This window comes from Hippocampus comes, unplaced genomic scaffold, assembly GCF_001891065.2.
Source record: "Hippocampus comes isolate QL1 unplaced genomic scaffold, H_comes_QL1_v1.1 scaffold156, whole genome shotgun sequence".
Classification (NCBI taxonomy): Eukaryota; Metazoa; Chordata; class Actinopteri; order Syngnathiformes; family Syngnathidae; genus Hippocampus; species Hippocampus comes.
In genome coordinates, this window is record NW_017805744.1 from 6,877,923 (window position 1) to 6,896,249 (window position 18,327).

Sequence of the window (18,327 nt, forward strand, 5' to 3'; positions counted from 1 at the left end):
TGTTTACATAGCGCTTTCACAACCGCTGCAGCTGTAACAAAGCGAGTCACGGAACATTTAAAATACAACGTCCAAGAAATCAGAATATTGATCCATATATAAGGCACATCGGGTTATAAGGTGCACTGTCTGCTTTTGAGAAAAATGAATGCTTTTAGGTGCGGAAAATACGGTACTTAAAAATCACTTAGAAAAGTCTGCATATTCATGCGCAAAGACAGCACACCTTGCCAGAGATTTCATCATATCTGTAGAGGTCCACAGGTAGAGGTGTTTCACTGATGACTGGCTTCATGCTTGCAATCCGGAAGCTGTTGTCGTGGTAAGTGTAGTCGAACCTTGCGTTGACCATGCCCTCCTCACTGAAGCGATAGATTTGCTTGTCGATGAGCGGGCCCATTTTCCGATAGCGAATGGTGCAAGAGAATCCACCGCTCTGTAGATTGACCATCTTCAGCACGCCCGCTGTCTCATCGTAGCCAAACGTAACAGCGGTGCTGTCATACACAATCTCGGACAACTTGGCCAGCTTGCCGTACTTGTAGAGGACGCGGCGGCCGGTGCCCAGGTAATGTATGGCCTGAGGCCTGCCGTCTTCACAGAAGTCGTGGATGATGGAGGCGTTGCTCTCTGGTGGGTTGTAAGTGTTGCGGATGTACCCGATGGACACGTGTGTGAACATGGTGTGGCGGGCGACGCTCGGCATGGTGACTGCCGTGACCCGATTTGAGGTATCAAACTCAAAGATGTACTGCTTTTGGCTCTGCAGCAACAGCACCATGGACTGGGCAGAGAAAAAAGTTTTGAGTGACGTACTTTTCTCCGCATAATGTAACCAATGTTAAAACTGTACTTACTTTATCAAGGTAACTGTAACTCCAAACCTTCCCGTCCACAAACGAGCGAGACAGGATGCGTCCATGGGGATCAAACTCAGTCCTCTCGCTCATGCTCCCCCTCTGCAGGCCAACGAGCTGACCAGTGGATGAATAGGACACATTGACCACCGCCAGGCTGCTGCTAGGCAACCACATAGCTGGCCGGCCCTGAGCGTCGTACATGATGCGTAGGGTAAACTTGCGATGATCGTCGTAAATCTTCTCTGTGCGTGTGTTACGGTCAAAGTCAATAGAGAGGAGGTTGCGACCGTGTGCCTGGAGGAAAAGTACACGTTTACAAAGATGACTTCGATAAATATGTATTTTTCACCATCTCCTGCGAGGGTTATGGCTGTAAACTGATCAACTCACTCTTAGCTTCCTGCCAAACACTGTAATTTTTCCTTTGGTCTGCTCCTTACGCAGACGCCATTCAATGGAGTTCAGGCCATTGTCTGTGGGAAGTGTTATATTCCTGCGGCCGATGGTAGGGCTGACATATCCTGCCAGGATGTGGGGCTCCGTGTGAAAACTTATGCCCATCCCATTGGCGTACATCACTCTCAGGGTCCCATTGTTGCACATCTGGTAGTTGTTCCTGACTTGGTCTTCACAGAGAAAAGAGGTACCAATTTCAAGAATGATTGCCAGACCGTAATACGATGAGTCAGTGTTGGACGCAGCAAAACAGTTGTACCGAATGCCCTTTCAGGTTAACAAAGCTGTGCCAGCATTACTTTGTTGTTATTAAAAAAACAGAGGCAAATTAAAAAGAGACCTATTCAACTGCTTTTTTTCCACAATGTCGTAATTTGCAATACCGTAATAGACATATTTGATTGAATGCATTCGTATTTCGTAAGGTATTCTATTACTTCGTTCGTTTTGTGTGTTGTGTTTTTGTTTGATTGTTTTTCCTGTTTGCATTTTGCCCATTAATCCTTGCCTGTTCATTGTCTGCATTAGTATTCATTTTAAAGTGGCCGTATCATGCTACTTTAAGCTTTCAACAGTTCACACTAAGCTAAAAAAAAAAAAAAAAAAAGGACTGAGCATTTTAACCTGGCTAAAAGTTCAAAAAAGTTCATTTAGCATAATATGGCCCCTTTAATATTCAATCAATTCCACAAAAAAAAAAAAAAAAAAACCTGACAAGAGATCTAAATGATCAGTTAATCCATTACGACATCCATTTACCTTAATGAGATTTTAAATGTGGTCATATCCTTCACATACGTGTTCATTTGTGTGAGACGATTGTGCCCGCTACATACAGTATTTATGACGAATCTGACTGGATCCTCGTCGAACAATCTCTATAGTACGCTGAATAAAATCTCACATCTCTCTACAGCGCTCCACATTCCTTATCACCACAGTGTAATGAATCCCTGGCAAACACAAGAATGGAATCAGATAAGACGACGTCTAATGTTGAGCTTAAATTCTCTCTCCCAGGACTGAAAGCACACATCTTAATCACAGCGAAGTGACTGAAAGGGAGATAAAATTGTTTTGGGCTTAGGAAAGGGGAAGCATGTTCTTTTTTTTTCATTTAGAAAAGGTGAAAGGGATCAGCTGGTGCCTCCCTTTGAAACCCCACCATAAATGACAGTAATCCATAAGACCAATTTGTAATAAAGCTCCAGGCGCATTTTAACAATGCCTCAAACAGACAAGTGAATGTTTTTTTTTTCCCACCGACTTGGCAGCAACCGCCCTGAGATAAATCTTTTCTGCACCGTCTGCCTGAACAAGCTTGTAATAAAACAGAAGCAATGGAGACAGAGGAGGGGTGAAAGCGAAAGAAATGAGAGCTTGAGGGCTGAGTAGAATTTGCTGCGCGGGAGTTAATGAAGAGAACGAGAAAGAGCAGAAGAATGGGAGATGGTTAAGTGAGTATGTCACCAGAGAGCTGCACTGAAAGCCCACACAGGGTGGTGGAAACCTTAAAGTACTTACGGCTCTCTGAACATCTCGACCCTCTTCTTCCCACAACACAGGTGGATCACTGAATACATCTGACTCGTATTCTGCCTAAGGCCTTCCATCCTTTGAGCACGCTCTTTGCTGTCACAATACTCACGTTGGTCGGGGGGAGGGGGAGGGGGGAATTACTCTCTTTTGTTCTTCAGCTATGGCCAGACCAAATAAGCTAAGGGATAATGGGAACTGGCCGAGAGCTTCGTTTGCATCTCTATGTGTGGCTGTGCGACAAAGCTTGCAGCGCTGAATAGGATTCACCGCGCACTACTAATGAATTTTGGCGCTGTGATGATATTCAAATACACAGGATGATCCCGGCTGAATATTAAAATTGTAATTCAATATCCCCGACTCAGACCCTTGAGCTCACATTTACTGTTCACTTTGCATCATTTGCATCACCTTGAACCACAGTGTATGAGGCTTCTACAGAGGAGAGGTTGGTGACGACAGTAACGTCGTCATCTCTGCTGGAGCTCTCGATATCGATGGTGATGGAGCGTTCAATCTCGCGATGGAGACTCGTAACCATGCCTGTGGGGTAGGTCACATTGGTCAGGCGACCCTCGCTGTCGTACCTGGGAGAGGGGACATTTCATTGGGTCAGTATATGTGTTGAAACACATTTGGCGCCAAACCTGCAGTATGTGAAAAAGATAAGATACAGAAAGGCCTTTAAGCTTTTGACTGTAGTTTAAAACATGCCACCAGGGAGCAGTATAATCCTGCGCAAGCAGTGATAAAAGTGCATGTGGTTCTCGTTGGGTTCCAAAATACACATATCAAAACCGCACTTGTCCCACACACGCAGACTCACTGGTAGAAGGTGGTCCATCCGGTCTCATCGGCTTTGGTGGCGAGCAGGCCTGTGTTGCCGCTGTAACCCATGAGAGCCACCTCTTGACCCACAGCTGAAACACTGCGCAGTCCTCCGCTTGGGTCCAGACCCAAGGTCACCACTTGATTCTCTGGCAGGAGCACCAGTCGAAGCAGGCCGGAGCCTCCTCCCTGGCCCAGTCCTTCCCTCCTTACTTTGACTGTGTTGTTGCAGTTGTCGACCAGACTTGCCAGTTCACCATCAGGGCCATAGGTGAAGTTATAGAGCGGCTCTCCAGTCACAAGACTGATGGTTTGGACGTGCAGGCCTTCCCTATTGAATACATACAGTTCTTGTTCCCTGGGTGATGCCACCTCATACCGCGCCCCACCAGATCCTCCAAAAGCTGGGCTAGAGAGGGCCGGGCCGGGCCGATTGGCTCGAACGGCTCTTATGCGTATGTTGTTGAGGTCTGCAATGAAGAGTGTCCCGTCAGGGGACACAGCCAAGGAGGTAGGAGAGTTCAAGCCGGCATCTGGGGCATAGCCATCGTCGCCATAGAAGCAGTTGCAATTGACGTCGTTCTTGCAGTCGCAATCAGAGGCAGCCCCAGCCAGAAGGGAGATTTCTCCATTAGAGCTTACCTAAAATGAACATGGAAGAGGATATAGTGTTTAAAAAAAAAAATCCATCTTGAAGAATGTAAAGAAAGCGCAAAACAGCTGTGACCTACCTGTCGAACTCGGTTTATCTTTTTCTCGTCTGTCTCAGCGATGTAGAGAGTGCCGGTGTGAGACAGGGCAATGGCCGTGGCGCTCTCAAGAGCAGCGTGGATTGCCAGTTTGCTGAGGCTATAGTCAATCCCTGGCACCTGGCAATGCATGGGCCGACCTGCTATGATGCTCACCTGTAAGAACAACAATGAAAAGGCATTTACATGCACGCATTTATTTGTAGCACTTTTGCAAGTGCCCGTAAAACTCAACATATCATCCCTGGAGGTCATATGCAGCCATTTTTAATTCAATCATGCAACCTCGCAGAGCTCACTCTTGGCATAAGTTTTACTTTTTCTATGGCTCCCTCAAAAAGAAGGACCGGACTGAACGAGAGAAGAGAAGAAGAAATATACACTGCACTTGACCTCATTTTGTTGCCCTCATTTTTGTGGCACCATAGGCACTGTCCCTCGCTAACAATCTGAAGGCTGAATGTTTGATTGTTTGTACATTTTACAGATAACTCTTTCTCCATAAAGATTGAATGTTTCATTGATTTGTTCCACAGTCGTGGTGGTTAACTTTTGTTTACAGGTCAATGGCAGGTCAATTATGATGGTTTAACCCTAGAACATATTATTTCCATTTTTTTCCTTTGAGAAAGCTGAATAAATAGAAAGTCAAGCAGTATCCCAAAGGGCATTTTGTTATGGTGTTCCACTGCAGTCGAATATTTCTCGAGCTAACCGTCAAGCGGCGTGAAACTGTTGTCCGCCAAATTGCAAGAAAACAAAATTCACATCAAAGCCCTTTTGTCAAAGTGGACATTTCGATTTGGAGCGGTTGTGGTACAAACCTGGTGGTTCTCTGTAATGCGCAGAATGACGTTGTTCTCCAGGACATAGAGAGAGTTGTCCATAGGGTTCACCGCTAAGTCTGTGGGCCACTCCAGGCGTACCTAGCATGCAGATGCGAAATGTTTCACGTTAGCTAATCGACAGTACAGTATACACTAATGGTGACCATTTGAAAAGAGGCCAAGGTCTCCTCTTCATTTTGGAAATGAAGTGCAGTCCTCACTCTCTTTTGATCCAGTCATTTATCCGTGGACTCTTTAATAAAGGTCCCTATCAGAACGTCCCCCAGCCGCCGGCTGGCTGCGGTCCACGAGATTGTCATAGCTCAGCACTCACAAAGCCGTTAGATCATCATCCATCATGCCGTCACCTCCTCGCTTCTCCCCCACTTCTGAGTGACTCTCTTACCTGGCTCACGTCCATGCTGGTGTCACAGCTCAGTGGTCGCACGGCAGTCAAATCGTTGGCTCCCAGTAAAGTGGAGATGATGCCGTTTTGGTCCACCTTACGGATCATAGTGGCATCCACAAAGTACATGAGTCCATTTTTATCCACGGCGATGCCTGCAAATGCCAGACGAGCGCCGTGAATGATGACTCATAACTCATAATTCACAAGCGTCGGAGACATCTTAAGTCAATTAAAGCTCGGTCTTTCCACCTGCAGAAAACGAATAGCACCCTGGACTGCTGATTCTCACAATTTCTCATCGGATAAGAAGGACCAAAGTGTTTCAGTGATGGAACGGGTGCTGAACTTTTTGATAACTGTTAGTTTTGGGATGAGTCATCAACTGAGAATGTGAGCTGATGCTGTTCCCAAAGGGAAATTCGAGACTGCAAGTGGCTTTTTTTCCAGGCACTGACGATTTTCCCACCAACCGCTTTTCACCCCGATTCCCAGCCTGTACTTTTCTTTGTTACACTTTTTTTTTTCATTTCCAAGTGGTGCTGTGTCAGTCTTACTAGTCAAACAGGCAAGCGTGCTCCAAAATATCTTCCCGGCACACTGATATGTAAGAACAGATGGGGGCACAGCCAAGGGCACGCAGCAAATAAGAAACAGAGACAGTGAAAGAAAAAGAACAAATACTGTAAGCAAAGAAACTGTGTACAGGCTGCGGTGACAGGTAAAAGTGACTCATTGCCTTTTTTTAGCCAATCACTTGTAACGCAACTCAATACAGCCGCGATCCCATGAAAGTATACGCTACACACATTAGTGTCACTGTCGGGAACTGTGATGTTGTGACACCCTTGACAGTTTGGTGTCATGGTTCGAAGATCTAATAATCCACTGAAATTATTCTATTCCAGTATTACATTTTTCATTAACCTGATTTATGGCCTGCTTTTGTCGTCGCCCTGCTTAAGTGCAAATTGTATGCCCCCCCCCCCAAAAAAAAAGGAAAGACAAGACCATCAAAAGCAAAGACATCCACAGTTTAAGGCTTAAACATGAGTTTCTCGTTGAAATCAACGGCTAAATGACCATGATGTCACATTTTACTTTTTTAACTTTTATTTTCTGGGTATGATCATGTTGAATGGAATTAGGATGTTATATACTTTCCAAAATGTGCATTCTGTTACGTCAAATAAATCACCCAAAAAAAAAAAAAAGGACTGACCATCACCAATGAAAGCCCCTCAGCACGAAAGGTAACGAAAAAAATCGCCATCATCTGCACATATTGTCCGCTGAAATGATCGACACAGTAGCTTGCATAAATAAGCGCCTTTGCAAAAGTGAAAATAATGAAAACCATTACCCGCAGTTATCCTCATTCATCATTTGATTACATATAAATCTGAAGAATGAGATCAATCAGAATCAATGAATGTAATGGCGGCTCTGTAATCATGACTAAATAGACCGTTTGCTCGCTCCACATGGGTTCATTGCACTTCTGCTGAGCCGCTCACCTTTTGGGCTCATAAGTGTAGCTTCAGTGGCTTTGCCGCCATCTCCGCAGCGTTCATCAAAGGGCAGGCACTGTTCTCCAGTCCCAGCCACAACCTCTGCATTGTCAGACAGCAGGCGACCGCCGGTTAATGAGCGAACACGGTAAATTCGTCGGGAGTTGGTGTCTGAGATGAACAATGCCCCAGATAATGGATCAACTGCCAGGAAGTACTTATTGGTTGGATTATTACTGTGGGGGACAGAAAAAAAAAGATCATTTAAGGGAATAGCTTTCATTTGATATTTTCAGTCACAACTTCAAGTATGTTAATTTGTATAACGGTGATGTCAGATAAAACCGTCTTACCTGTGTCTAAAATCTTTGTTCCTTCAAAGAAAAAAGACAAAACCAAAGTCAATCAAAATGGTCGCTGACAAAACTCATAAAAAGAAAGAGTTTCATTCAGAACCCTCTAAGATGTTTCATGTGCTGTTTTTACCTTAATTCTAGGATGCCGGTGGTGTTCATGGACGGGAAAATCCTGCGTACAAAATTGAGATCCCCTACGTAGAGGCTGCCATCGGTGCCCATCGCCAAGGCAACCGGTGCGAGCAGTTTGTTGCCATCCGCAAGGCCGTTACAACTGGGGCAGGAGATGCTTCGTCTGCGGCCGTTACCCATAATGCTGCTGATGACTGGAGGCTGCTCAGTCACAAAGATGTTTTCTCCGCTTCCCTTGTGAAGAATGCCTGCACACAACAGATAATAAAGATCAGAAGTGGATTCTTTCACACACACAAATAGGGTGTGTGTGGCCCCCCTGAAGGCTGAGCTCTGGCGACGGGTCTGCATATCGCATCAGTGGATGTGGAACCAAACAGAAAAAATAAAAAATCTTTCATGATAGGGAGCTTGAAGTTGAGACTGAGACATTTCTGGACTAAATCAGTGTCATAAAAACTCAAACCAATCTGAAGACAAACTGCGCACAGTATGCTTGTAGACTTACTGCTTCGTGTGTTGAGTATATGGTGCTTGTCCAGTGACCAGCCACCAAGATTGGTGGGATCCAGTTCATAACCTTGCAGGATGACAGTCCTTTTCTCCCACAGAATGAGACTGGCGCATGACTCGTACTCGTAGCCCACAGACACTGCGTATTCGAAAGTTAAACAAAGAAACAGAGGAAATAACGTAGGTGACACAAAGAAAAAGTGCCGGATCAATTTAAAAAAAAAAAAAATAGAGCAAATCCTCACCGCACCAAAGCTAGTTAGCACCTGTGCCCAACTCTGCATTAACACTTTACTAACACTCGCAAATGCCGCTAAATCAACAAGCCATTGTGTTAATTGGGCTGATTACCTGCAGGACTTTGAACATTACATGTCACACTAACTGTGTTAAAAAAATAAATGAATAAAAAATCTTCACAGCTTCACAATCAAGGGCAAGTATCTGGCTCACAAAAAGGAAAAAGATAAAATAGTTGTAGTTTGGGCTGAGTTGAGATGCCGTGTTTATGGCAAGTCCAATACCATTGCGTATGAGAGAATATACTGTAATTGTTAAAAGGAAACGTGTGTTCACATACTAATTGCCATTTGAGTCTCTGAGAGAGAGAGAGAGAGAGAGAGTTGTTTTCAACATCCCCAACCCTTTTACTGCGAACAGCAGGCAGGGGTGCTGTAAGGGGCCGAAATGTGACCCAGAGCCCATGATTGACAGGGGCCAAAGAAGACTTAAAAACATTTTTTTTTAATTGGCTTTAAAGTGGTGGGGCCTAAAATTATATCAGAGGTGGCACCATTTTCAAACAATAACATAGCTATGGTATGCGCATATCTGCTCACGGGAAAATCGATTCAACCACAAAGATGCTAGATAGGGGGTTGACATTCACGGAAAATTAGGCGTCACGAAGTGAAAGGGTTTCCCCAAGCGAAGCGTTTGCATGATTATAGTCGACGGTGGTGCTGTCTTGTGTTTTCGTGGGCTGAGTAGTGTTTGTGACAGCAGAATGTAATATCACAGAGCAATCTGCTCGCTGTTAACTGCAAACTCACTCTGATTGCTAATAACCCTTCTCTAAAGTTCCGGCTGACTGGCTGAACCAAATGCGGTTGCAATGAAATATAGACGTACTGTATTTAAAAAAAAAAAAAAAAATAACTGTGGCTTTACTGTATAGTAGATTGAGGCTGACTTTTTGGTGAAAATCTGTTTCAGGCTCCCTAATTAGAACTCTCTCTGCCCGTCATGCCCCGTCCGCTATTAGTGGCAAAGTTTCTAATCTTCTCAGTAAGCGCAAGGTTTGGAAGAACAAAAGCCTCGGCCCCTTAGCAACTACTGTCAAATTCATTTTGTCACTCATACTCACCGACAGCCTCGGAAAGCCCGTAGACCCTCTGCCCATAGGCATCGGTCTTATCCCAGATGTAAGTGTAGGCTAAATTAGGCGAGGCGTGGAACCACTTCTGAAAGAGGTGGCCCTCCACCGCCACCATGAGATGGACTTTGAGCAGACCCATGGACAGCGTGGAGGGGGTCATGGTCACCTTGAGCAGGGAGCGGTAACCCTGCGTCCTTGAACTTAGGTAGCACAGCTTTAGACTCGTGCCGGGCACCTCGATCTGCTCATGCAGCACCTAGAAGACAGAGAGAGGAGATGACAAGAGAAAAGGGATTAGTGGAGGGATTAGCCAGAGGGGGAATAATGAAGGTCACGGTTCCACTGACGGCTGAAGGACAGAAGCAGGGAAAATATAAGGAAATAGAGAAGGAGGAAACGAAGGAAAGAGGGAATCTATTGAAGCGAAAGTAGAAAGACAGGCGTAAAGAGGAGCGGGAAAAGAGCGAGGGAACCAGAAGGAGGATTAGCCGGCTGCCAGGGGTCAGTGGTACTGCACCTGTGTCTCCGGTATGATGGGTTTCTCCCCTGGCTTGGAGCTGAAGAAGGAGGAGAGAGGGGATGCAATCACAAGAGGATCAGGCCTGATGAAGCCACTCAGGTCACAGCCAGGGATTGTGTTCTCCTCTGTCTTAAGCACCACAGTGTCCATAGCATAAAACTGGCTCCAGGGCAGCCACACGGTACGCTCCTGGCTCAGGAAGGGGGCGCGTTCGAATCGCAGAGTCAGTGATGCGCCACCGTTAGCTATCAGGTCAAACCTGGAGAGGTTTGCAAGGAGAGGGCGGGAATGAGGCACAGAGGGGGAGTGCTGCAGAGGATGAAATGTTACACCGACTCAAACATGATAGCGCTTCTCTTCTTCTTATAACACTAACTACACTGCCGCTTTAGGAAAAACTGAACAAACAAAACACACAAACAAAAAAGACCTGAAATAAAAGTGTCACAAATCAGTTCGGATCAAGTCCAAAACATCTGAAGGTAATAGCAAAGAATGTCATATTTTTTCTCGCATATTTTGTCAGATGTTCTTCTCGCCGCGAGTTCATTACAAATAGGGAGCTTGAAAGAAGATCTTCTTATTGTTATGATAAACAGCAGGAGGTGTGTTTCCGGAGGTGTTTTGAACAGGTGACTTCTCTCAGGCGCCAACAACTGCAAGAGAATAGCATTAATTTATGACACGTTTACTGAAGCCGGTGAAACTGCCCCTGACAGCCAACGTCACCTGTTACGCTAACCCAAGTTTGATGTTCTGATGTTGCGGCATCGGTTTCATCAAACTGAAAAAATGCTGCAAAGAAAGCGCTGGTACAACTGCGGAGACGGCGAACGATGCTCAACGGACCTAAGAAAAGAAAATCAGAATTTGCTTAATTTATGAGTGGAGGTCAGTTTGAAGAAGCGATCATTCTTCATTTCAATCAGTAGCCCGCAGTCTGACTTAAATCCAATTCAACTTGCCGGAACTGGACAACCCATGTGACCCTTAAACCAGTGCTGCAAAGTGTAATTTCTGAAAAAAGAAGGGAAGAAAACTGCCGAGGGTTAGTGAACAACTTCGTACAAATGTCACCAGGTGCAAATTGAAAAAGTAGCATCCTCAACTACTGTTATGCTGGAGGACATTGGAATAAGCACAGCTCAGGATGAAATGTTTTCTGGGAACAATTATCGCAATGTTGATTGAGTTCGGTCCCACTTAAAAAGCTCCGCAAATAAGAATTTTGTCTGTTGTAAGAAATGTACTTTTTGCATTTCACACAAAATCAAAATGTTGCATTCTGTCCTTTTGTCGACTTCCCTGTCCATATTTCTTGCCATGTTAAATCAACAGGCATTTTCTGATGAGACTGCATTTGCGTTTTGCAAATCACAATCTGATGATTGAGAATCTAATCGAATCTCATTGTATCTAATCTCATTTTAGCGAACCTAATGAGGTAGTTTGAAATGCTCAACAAGGATGTCTAGTGTACATACATTCCATCCTGTCGCGTCAGCGTGTATCCATAGTGGGGGTAGTTGACAAAAGACACGTTCACCCCCACCAGAGGCGTTCCATCTGTCGTCAGCACCTGACCCCGGATAAGAGATGCCAAACTGGAAAAAGACAAAAGAGATAAAATTGAAAGAGTGGTGGGCAATGTGTGAGTCAAACCATTCATCATTCCATTTGATTAATTGCTCCGCCTTTCAATTATTTCATTCGCCCTTTTATCTATGTCACTGGCTTTCGACCATTTATTAATTAGCCACAATCAGGAGGCACCGCAGTCTAGATTACCGCCAGTCAATCTCATACACACACAGTGACTTACATGTATATATAATTATATATACATATAGTCGTGTGTGTGTGTGTGTGTGTGTGTGTGTGTGTGTGTGTGTATGGACACACCCACGTGCGTGTGTCTGTGTGTGCGTGTTTATTGCACATGACATCATCTTTTACATAGTCTGCACGTGTAAGCATTTCCAGACTGAGCGAGTCTTCTGAAAACTGCAGAGGTTCCTGACCTACTCTGCTTTGGCTGCTGGAAAATCTGAATTTATGAGCATGCATCTTTAGGTCAGGCTTTTACTGGAAGCACACTACATCATTGTAAAGATTTTTTCTATGGTAGAGATTTTTTCTATCAACCTTCAAAAAGGATCACCGTTAATTTCCAATTAATGGCTGCATTTGGTAATTTGGTAAAGATGCTGCAAATGACATAAAATTTCCCTGTCAGGGTGACTGCTCCGACCTTTTTTGCCATTGAGAATGAGCTACAAGTTGAACCACAGCCACTTTGCACCGAGCGGAAACATTTGAAGCGGCGTCTGACATCTTGAAGTCAGACATTTACTGGAAGCACACTACACCATTGTAAAACCTCCCCAAAACTGGTGATATTCTATACATATACTCATGGGAATATTGGGGTACTGGTGATGTTCCTTCCTGTCAACCTTTCCCTGGAGCCACAGTTGTGAGCGACGTTTGTATTCCCAGTAGACCAACAAGCACACTTCTTGGTGGTGTATCCACCGAGGTAATTTGTCTCCTGTCATCATATCTGATGTAATATTCATGAACAAAAATCACATGATGCTGGACAGTGCGTGGTCTTTAAACTTTTGACTTTTAGACACTCTTGTCAAATGTGTAGCTTGAGAGCCTGAAGTAGCACTATTTGATCCCGCCGGGCACAATCAGAATGCCTTCCCGCCCCAATTTCCATTGTCAAAAATTGTAACACTAAATTACAGATGTACTCCAAGTCAAATGATCAGGGTCATTTTCAGGCTTCTGCACAGCTTGCTGATGAGCTGATCATTTGTATCACGTGTGTTGGAGGAGGCAAAAACATGTAAAACAGGCTGAAATAGGGGCTCCGGAGGACTGGACTTGGGCACCCCCATCTACGCAGTCCCAAGCACAGTGGTTTAGTGTACTAGTTTGTTGGAGCGAGGTACAATAGTGTACTCATAGTTTACACAGCGGACCCCAGTTTGCATTACAGGTGGCTTCAATATGCTAAAATAAATAAATAAATACAGATATGAACATACTGAAAGGGGAGATCAAAATATTATTTGCAATAATATGCTCTAGGGCCGCTTGGTGGTCCAATGGTTAGCACATCCGTCTCACAGTGCAGTGGTGCAAGATTCAATTCCGGCTCCGGCCTTCCTGTGTGGAGTTTGCGTCTTGCGTGGGTTTTCTCCGGGTACTACCGTTTCCTCCCACATTCCAAAAACATGCATGGCAGGCTGATTGAACACTCTAAACCCTCCCTAGGTGTGACTGTGAGTGCAAATGGTTGTTCGTCTATGTGCGCCCTCTGATTGGCTGGCAACCAGTTCAGGGTGTCCCTACTGCCCGATGGGGGCTGGGATATGCTGCAGCATGCCCGCGACCCTCATGAGGTTAAATGGATTAGAAAATGGATGGATGCTCTATTCGCCCACACTAATCGCATTGTGAGCCTCACATGATCAAACCCAGAGTGACGTTCAAAATGTGATGTCGAATTCAGTCGACAGTAGGGGGCGGTGCAGGATAAAATGTTTTCCCCCTGAGATCGATCAAAACAGCTGGATTAGTCTGCTTAATTGTTATTCCACGAATGCAATATTAATCAGGGTAGAGATTTTTTCTATCAACCTTCGAAAATTATCACAGTTAATTTCAAATTAATGGCCGTATTTGGTGCTGCGAATGACACAAAATTTCCTTGTCAGGGTGACTGCTCCGATATTTTTTGACTTTGAGAATGAGCTACAAGTTGAACCGCAGCCACTTTGCACCAAGCGGAAACATTTGAAGCGGCGCTGGCATCTGATTAGAATCCCAAGGTAAGAGACCCAGTTGAAGAGATTACACAGCTTAACTGGCTCGGGAATTCCTTTTGGATCCCTCAGGAGAATGTCTTGTTACTGAAGTGTTTCATCTTATCCGGTTTTCTGCCACTGTGTCCAGATAATTGTGGATGTGACACAGATATACCATATTGTTAGCACAAGGTGCAAGATTTGGTAGTCATTTTTTTAATGGTATAAATCTGTCGTCTGTGAACAAAATTTATCGTTAGCCGGACACTTGCACGAAAGAAACTCCCAGTCAGTGACATAAAACCACAAAGGACAACTGAAACAGATACAGTCCCAACATACACTACTAAAATGGTGATACTCAATCTGTGTATCATTCATTGACGATACTTGTCGAGAGAAATGGGGTTTGTTTACATTTTCAAAAGTGTGTCCTTCAACTCTTCATCGGAATAGAGGAGGGAAGTCGGGAGGGTTAAGTCAATCTCCAGATCAGTCTTTGTTCTTGTCGGTTCTTCCTTACCTGGAATTGAATGGGTTTTCTCCTGGAATGACATGGGTGCCATCCCGTGACACAAGCATCTTGACGCGATCGTAGAAGGAATGGACACGGGTCTGGGACAAAGGGATCTGTTGAATGACTTGCAGAGGGTCCCGGGAGCCACGGCACAGGGGACTGTTTTGACAGGGACTCTGGATACAGCAATCTGGGTCCATGCAGTCAGTTAGTCCATCTGAGAGAGGGGCAGAAGCAATAAAGTTGTGCACATTGAAAACACATTGGACATAGTTATTTTAACAATGAATTAAACATGAGTATTCTTATTAATGGCTTCAAATAGAGATTAATTCAAATTCATGAAATACCATTGATAACTTTCCGTAAACTTTTTGTTTTGTTTTGTTTTGCAAATCTCCATCCCTGCATTTTTTTGTTTTCTGCTTGCCCCTGTTCACCTCCTTCGTTGTCCTTGTTGTCGGCGCAAGATGTCTCCATGGCAACACTGCAACCAGGGCCCCTCCAGCCAGTCTGACATTCACAATGCCAACTCTGCTGTCCCATGGTGCATTGCCCATTCCCATTACATAGGTTAGGACAGCCATCTGGGTAGGATAGGGGGCAAGATAAGAGAGGTCCAGGGAATGGGAGGATGGAAGAGAGGCGGGATGATGCTTTTTTTAATCATTAAAAAAAAACAAACAAACAACTAACACTTAGTCTGATGCAATCTGACATATGCTCAAGTGGTTTTGATGGACTAATGAATTTCATAAATGACTAAACAGTTGAATGGTGTTCGTAACTATGGGTCAATAATAAAATTCAGCATGTCACTTTTAGTATACACAGTAAATTAGTCTTTGTAAGTGTCTGTCCATTGCTCTCATTTATGAATCAGTGCATGTAATGGGATTTTGATGGCCTGGGAGTAATGCTTTCAGATGGGACAATACAAGTGTATTCAATTAAATGTGAGCATTCGCATGCATGTGTACGCATAAATGGGCGCACTCTCCAAAAGATGAATTTTGACTGTTATAACCTAAGGCCCTAGAGCTAAGAGTGTTCTGCCACTAGCATGGCAAAGCTATCATCAATTTAACAAGATTGAGTGAAAATCAGACATTCAAAGCAAAAAAAAAACTTTGCATAATTCAAGGCGGGTTGTCAAAGCATGAATAATGGAAACAGAGTGACGACAACAACAAGAGGCAACAACATCAAAAAGCGCCACAACAACAGTACATTGGGTAAAGCTGTGGAAAACAACAACATAAAAAAAAAACAGTTTAGTATTACAATAAAACAATTATAATAATAATTTAAAAAAAAATTACCACAAATGAAATGGTATCATTATCATAGACTAAAATTATCATGACCAATATTGTCATGCAATTTAAATCATGCAAATAACAGAAAATGGGAGCAGCACTTTTGATTTTGAAAACTAACGTGTTAATATCCACAACCCATGGACATTAGATATTGTCAAAGAGCAACAACCAATTGTTTTTTTCCACCTCAAAGGGCTTGATATTTATAGATGGCCATCTGTGGTCTTGCGCAAAAACTGACACATTTTAATTTTTGTGAGCGTGCAAGGCTTGTTGAGGGTTTTGGCGAATTTTGCAGACAGCTCTGGGCGTTCCGGCAAACTGAGGCATTTCATTCACAAATATGACAACAGTGTAGTTGCAACCCTCGAAATCATTGAACAAATCACTTCACTGGAGGCATTGTGATTATTATTATGGTTTTCATAACATTTTTTAAATCACTCCCTGGCCACGGCACGTGTGTGTGTGTGTGTGTGTGTGTGTGTGTGTGTGTGTGTGTGTGTGTGTGTGTGTGTGTGTGTGTGTGTTTTTGTCAGACATGGGCATGAATGATCATGGTGCAAGACTTCACGTGTGTGTGTGTGTTTTGGTCAGACACGGGCATGAATGATCAAGGTGCAAGGCGTCCAAGTTCCCACGTCACAGCGGTGAGATCTTTGATCGCTTTGGCCATCTTTATACATCATCCGCCTGTGGAGTTCTGCTCGCAGTTCCTCATAAACATACTTGACGTGCTTTGATCTCCTGCATGGACTGCAGTAATTCGATTTCTGCTTGTGGAGGAATACGGCTCCCACACGTCAATTTGAAAGGAAATGATAGGAGCCGCTTCCACTGGCTGCGTTCACGCCCACAACAGTGCAAAACGCCGTTTTTAACTGCGCCAAGCTGTGTGCATCTGCGAAAAAAACCCAAACTGGTCTCGCCCGCCCATGCACAGATTTATGCCATGCCGCGTGCCAGACTTGCACTGGGCATGAATTTAGCACTTTATCCAGGAGATAGCCGTTCCTGATTGAGGTACCAGACCGAGCCGTTTGGTTTTAGAGAGTTACCAGAGTCTAGAAATTTCATGACATGCAATCCTTAAATATTATATAGATTTGGATTTGAAAAACAAAACAAAAACAAAAACAAACAAACAAACAAAAAAAAAAAACAATGCCCCAAATAAAGGGTTAAAAAAAACTTAGCATTCGATTTTATTTACATGGGAGAAAGTATTGCCTGTCAGTGTTCCTCCAAAGCAACCGTCCAACTTACAAAAAATGCAAACTGCATCTCCTCAAAAATCTATGTGTCACATTCTAATCTGTCAGGAAGAGCGAAAGACTCCAGGACACTCAATGACAATGTTTTCTCCAGCAGCAAAAAGACTCACAAATAAACTTATCACAGTGATTTCCTCAATGAATAAGGACACAAGACTTGCATTTCTACGCCAAGAGGGGAAGGCAAAGACGGGATTGATCGATAAAAGAATATGTGCATGCACGCCACTGCAGGCATCGCAGGCACACACACACACACACACACACACACACACACACACACACACACACAGTCACAACCCCACACAGACAGAGGAACAGGCACAGCAAGAGACACACAAAATCACAGGCACAACCGGAACAAGAACACACTCATAGACACACACGGACGTGCACGGACGCGCGCGCGCGCACACGCACACACACACTCAAGATATGAGTTTGAATCGTGTGAAGGCACAGAGTGAAGAGGACGGACTAAACTGAGCGAGAGATTATGAAAATGAAACCTTTTTCATTGAGTCCTGCTCTGTAGATTAATGACCACATTTTCACTCAAGTTGCAGTATGGGGTTTTGCCCTCTAACAAATCGCTACGTCAATAAAGCCATGCATTATGAATATAAATAGTGCAATCTAAGCCATGGCAGCAGCTAAATTAACAAGAGTTTCTCCGAGATTGGCATTCTATCATATGTCTAAAGCACCAGCAGATGAGAAAAAGTCAACAAAGGACTTTGAGAAAGACAATGTGCCATCTTGTTTGAACAAGAGCTAATTCTGTGGATGGACAGGGCGGAGAATGGTTAATGACTCCGTTTTTTTCTTTTGTTTGTTTTTTTTAATCCATAATTATTACGAGTCTCTGCATCAGCGGACCGTTCGTGATTGTGAACTATCGGTCTGAAGTACATTGTTCCTCAGCATTGAACTTCAAGAACAAAGGCAGTTCGCAGTGATTGCCTATTAAATGCAGCTGTCATTTAAAACAGTGATCCTTATGAAAGAACGAGACAGCACAATCCATAGCGGGCATTGATCGGCTTGCCTGGGCAGGCCAACATGGGGATCCTCTCTCTTCAATGCCAGGCCTCAGTCAATAGCCACTCATACTAACTTGAATAAAGTGAGATTTTCAGAAACTATTAACTCCACCCTTCCCACTAATGTAGCAGTTCTCGGAAATCCCCAGAAAAAGGGCCGAAATTGCCTCTGCTCATGGGTCGGCACACACACACACACACACACACACACACACACACACACACACACACACACACACACACACACACACACACACACACACTCGACGTCCCCG

At 44.1% G+C, this 18,327-nt stretch overlaps 1 protein-coding gene across 6 annotated transcripts in view; it reads right to left on the reverse strand.

Annotated features, from left to right (window-relative positions):
- Positions 1-18,327, reverse strand: part of tenm2a (teneurin transmembrane protein 2a) — a 236,984-nt gene that overhangs the window by 5,360 nt on the left and 213,297 nt on the right. For all 6 annotated transcript variants that reach the window (XM_019884312.1, XM_019884310.1, XM_019884311.1 and 3 more), the window contains 17 exons: positions 14,854-15,000; positions 14,420-14,630; positions 11,560-11,679; positions 10,073-10,334; positions 9,544-9,811; positions 8,173-8,316; positions 7,663-7,912; positions 7,530-7,550; positions 7,183-7,412; positions 5,666-5,820; positions 5,257-5,358; positions 4,415-4,588; positions 3,682-4,325; positions 3,267-3,442; positions 1,251-1,486; positions 858-1,154; positions 227-784 (listed from right to left, as the gene is read on the reverse strand). In XM_019884312.1, the coding sequence (XP_019739871.1) occupies positions 227-784; positions 858-1,154; positions 1,251-1,486; positions 3,267-3,442; positions 3,682-4,325; positions 4,415-4,588; positions 5,257-5,358; positions 5,666-5,820; positions 7,183-7,412; positions 7,530-7,550; positions 7,663-7,912; positions 8,173-8,316; positions 9,544-9,811; positions 10,073-10,334; positions 11,560-11,679; positions 14,420-14,630; positions 14,854-15,000 (3,995 nt within the window). The remainder of the gene's footprint in view (positions 1-226; positions 785-857; positions 1,155-1,250; positions 1,487-3,266; positions 3,443-3,681; positions 4,326-4,414; positions 4,589-5,256; positions 5,359-5,665; positions 5,821-7,182; positions 7,413-7,529; positions 7,551-7,662; positions 7,913-8,172; positions 8,317-9,543; positions 9,812-10,072; positions 10,335-11,559; positions 11,680-14,419; positions 14,631-14,853; positions 15,001-18,327) is intronic.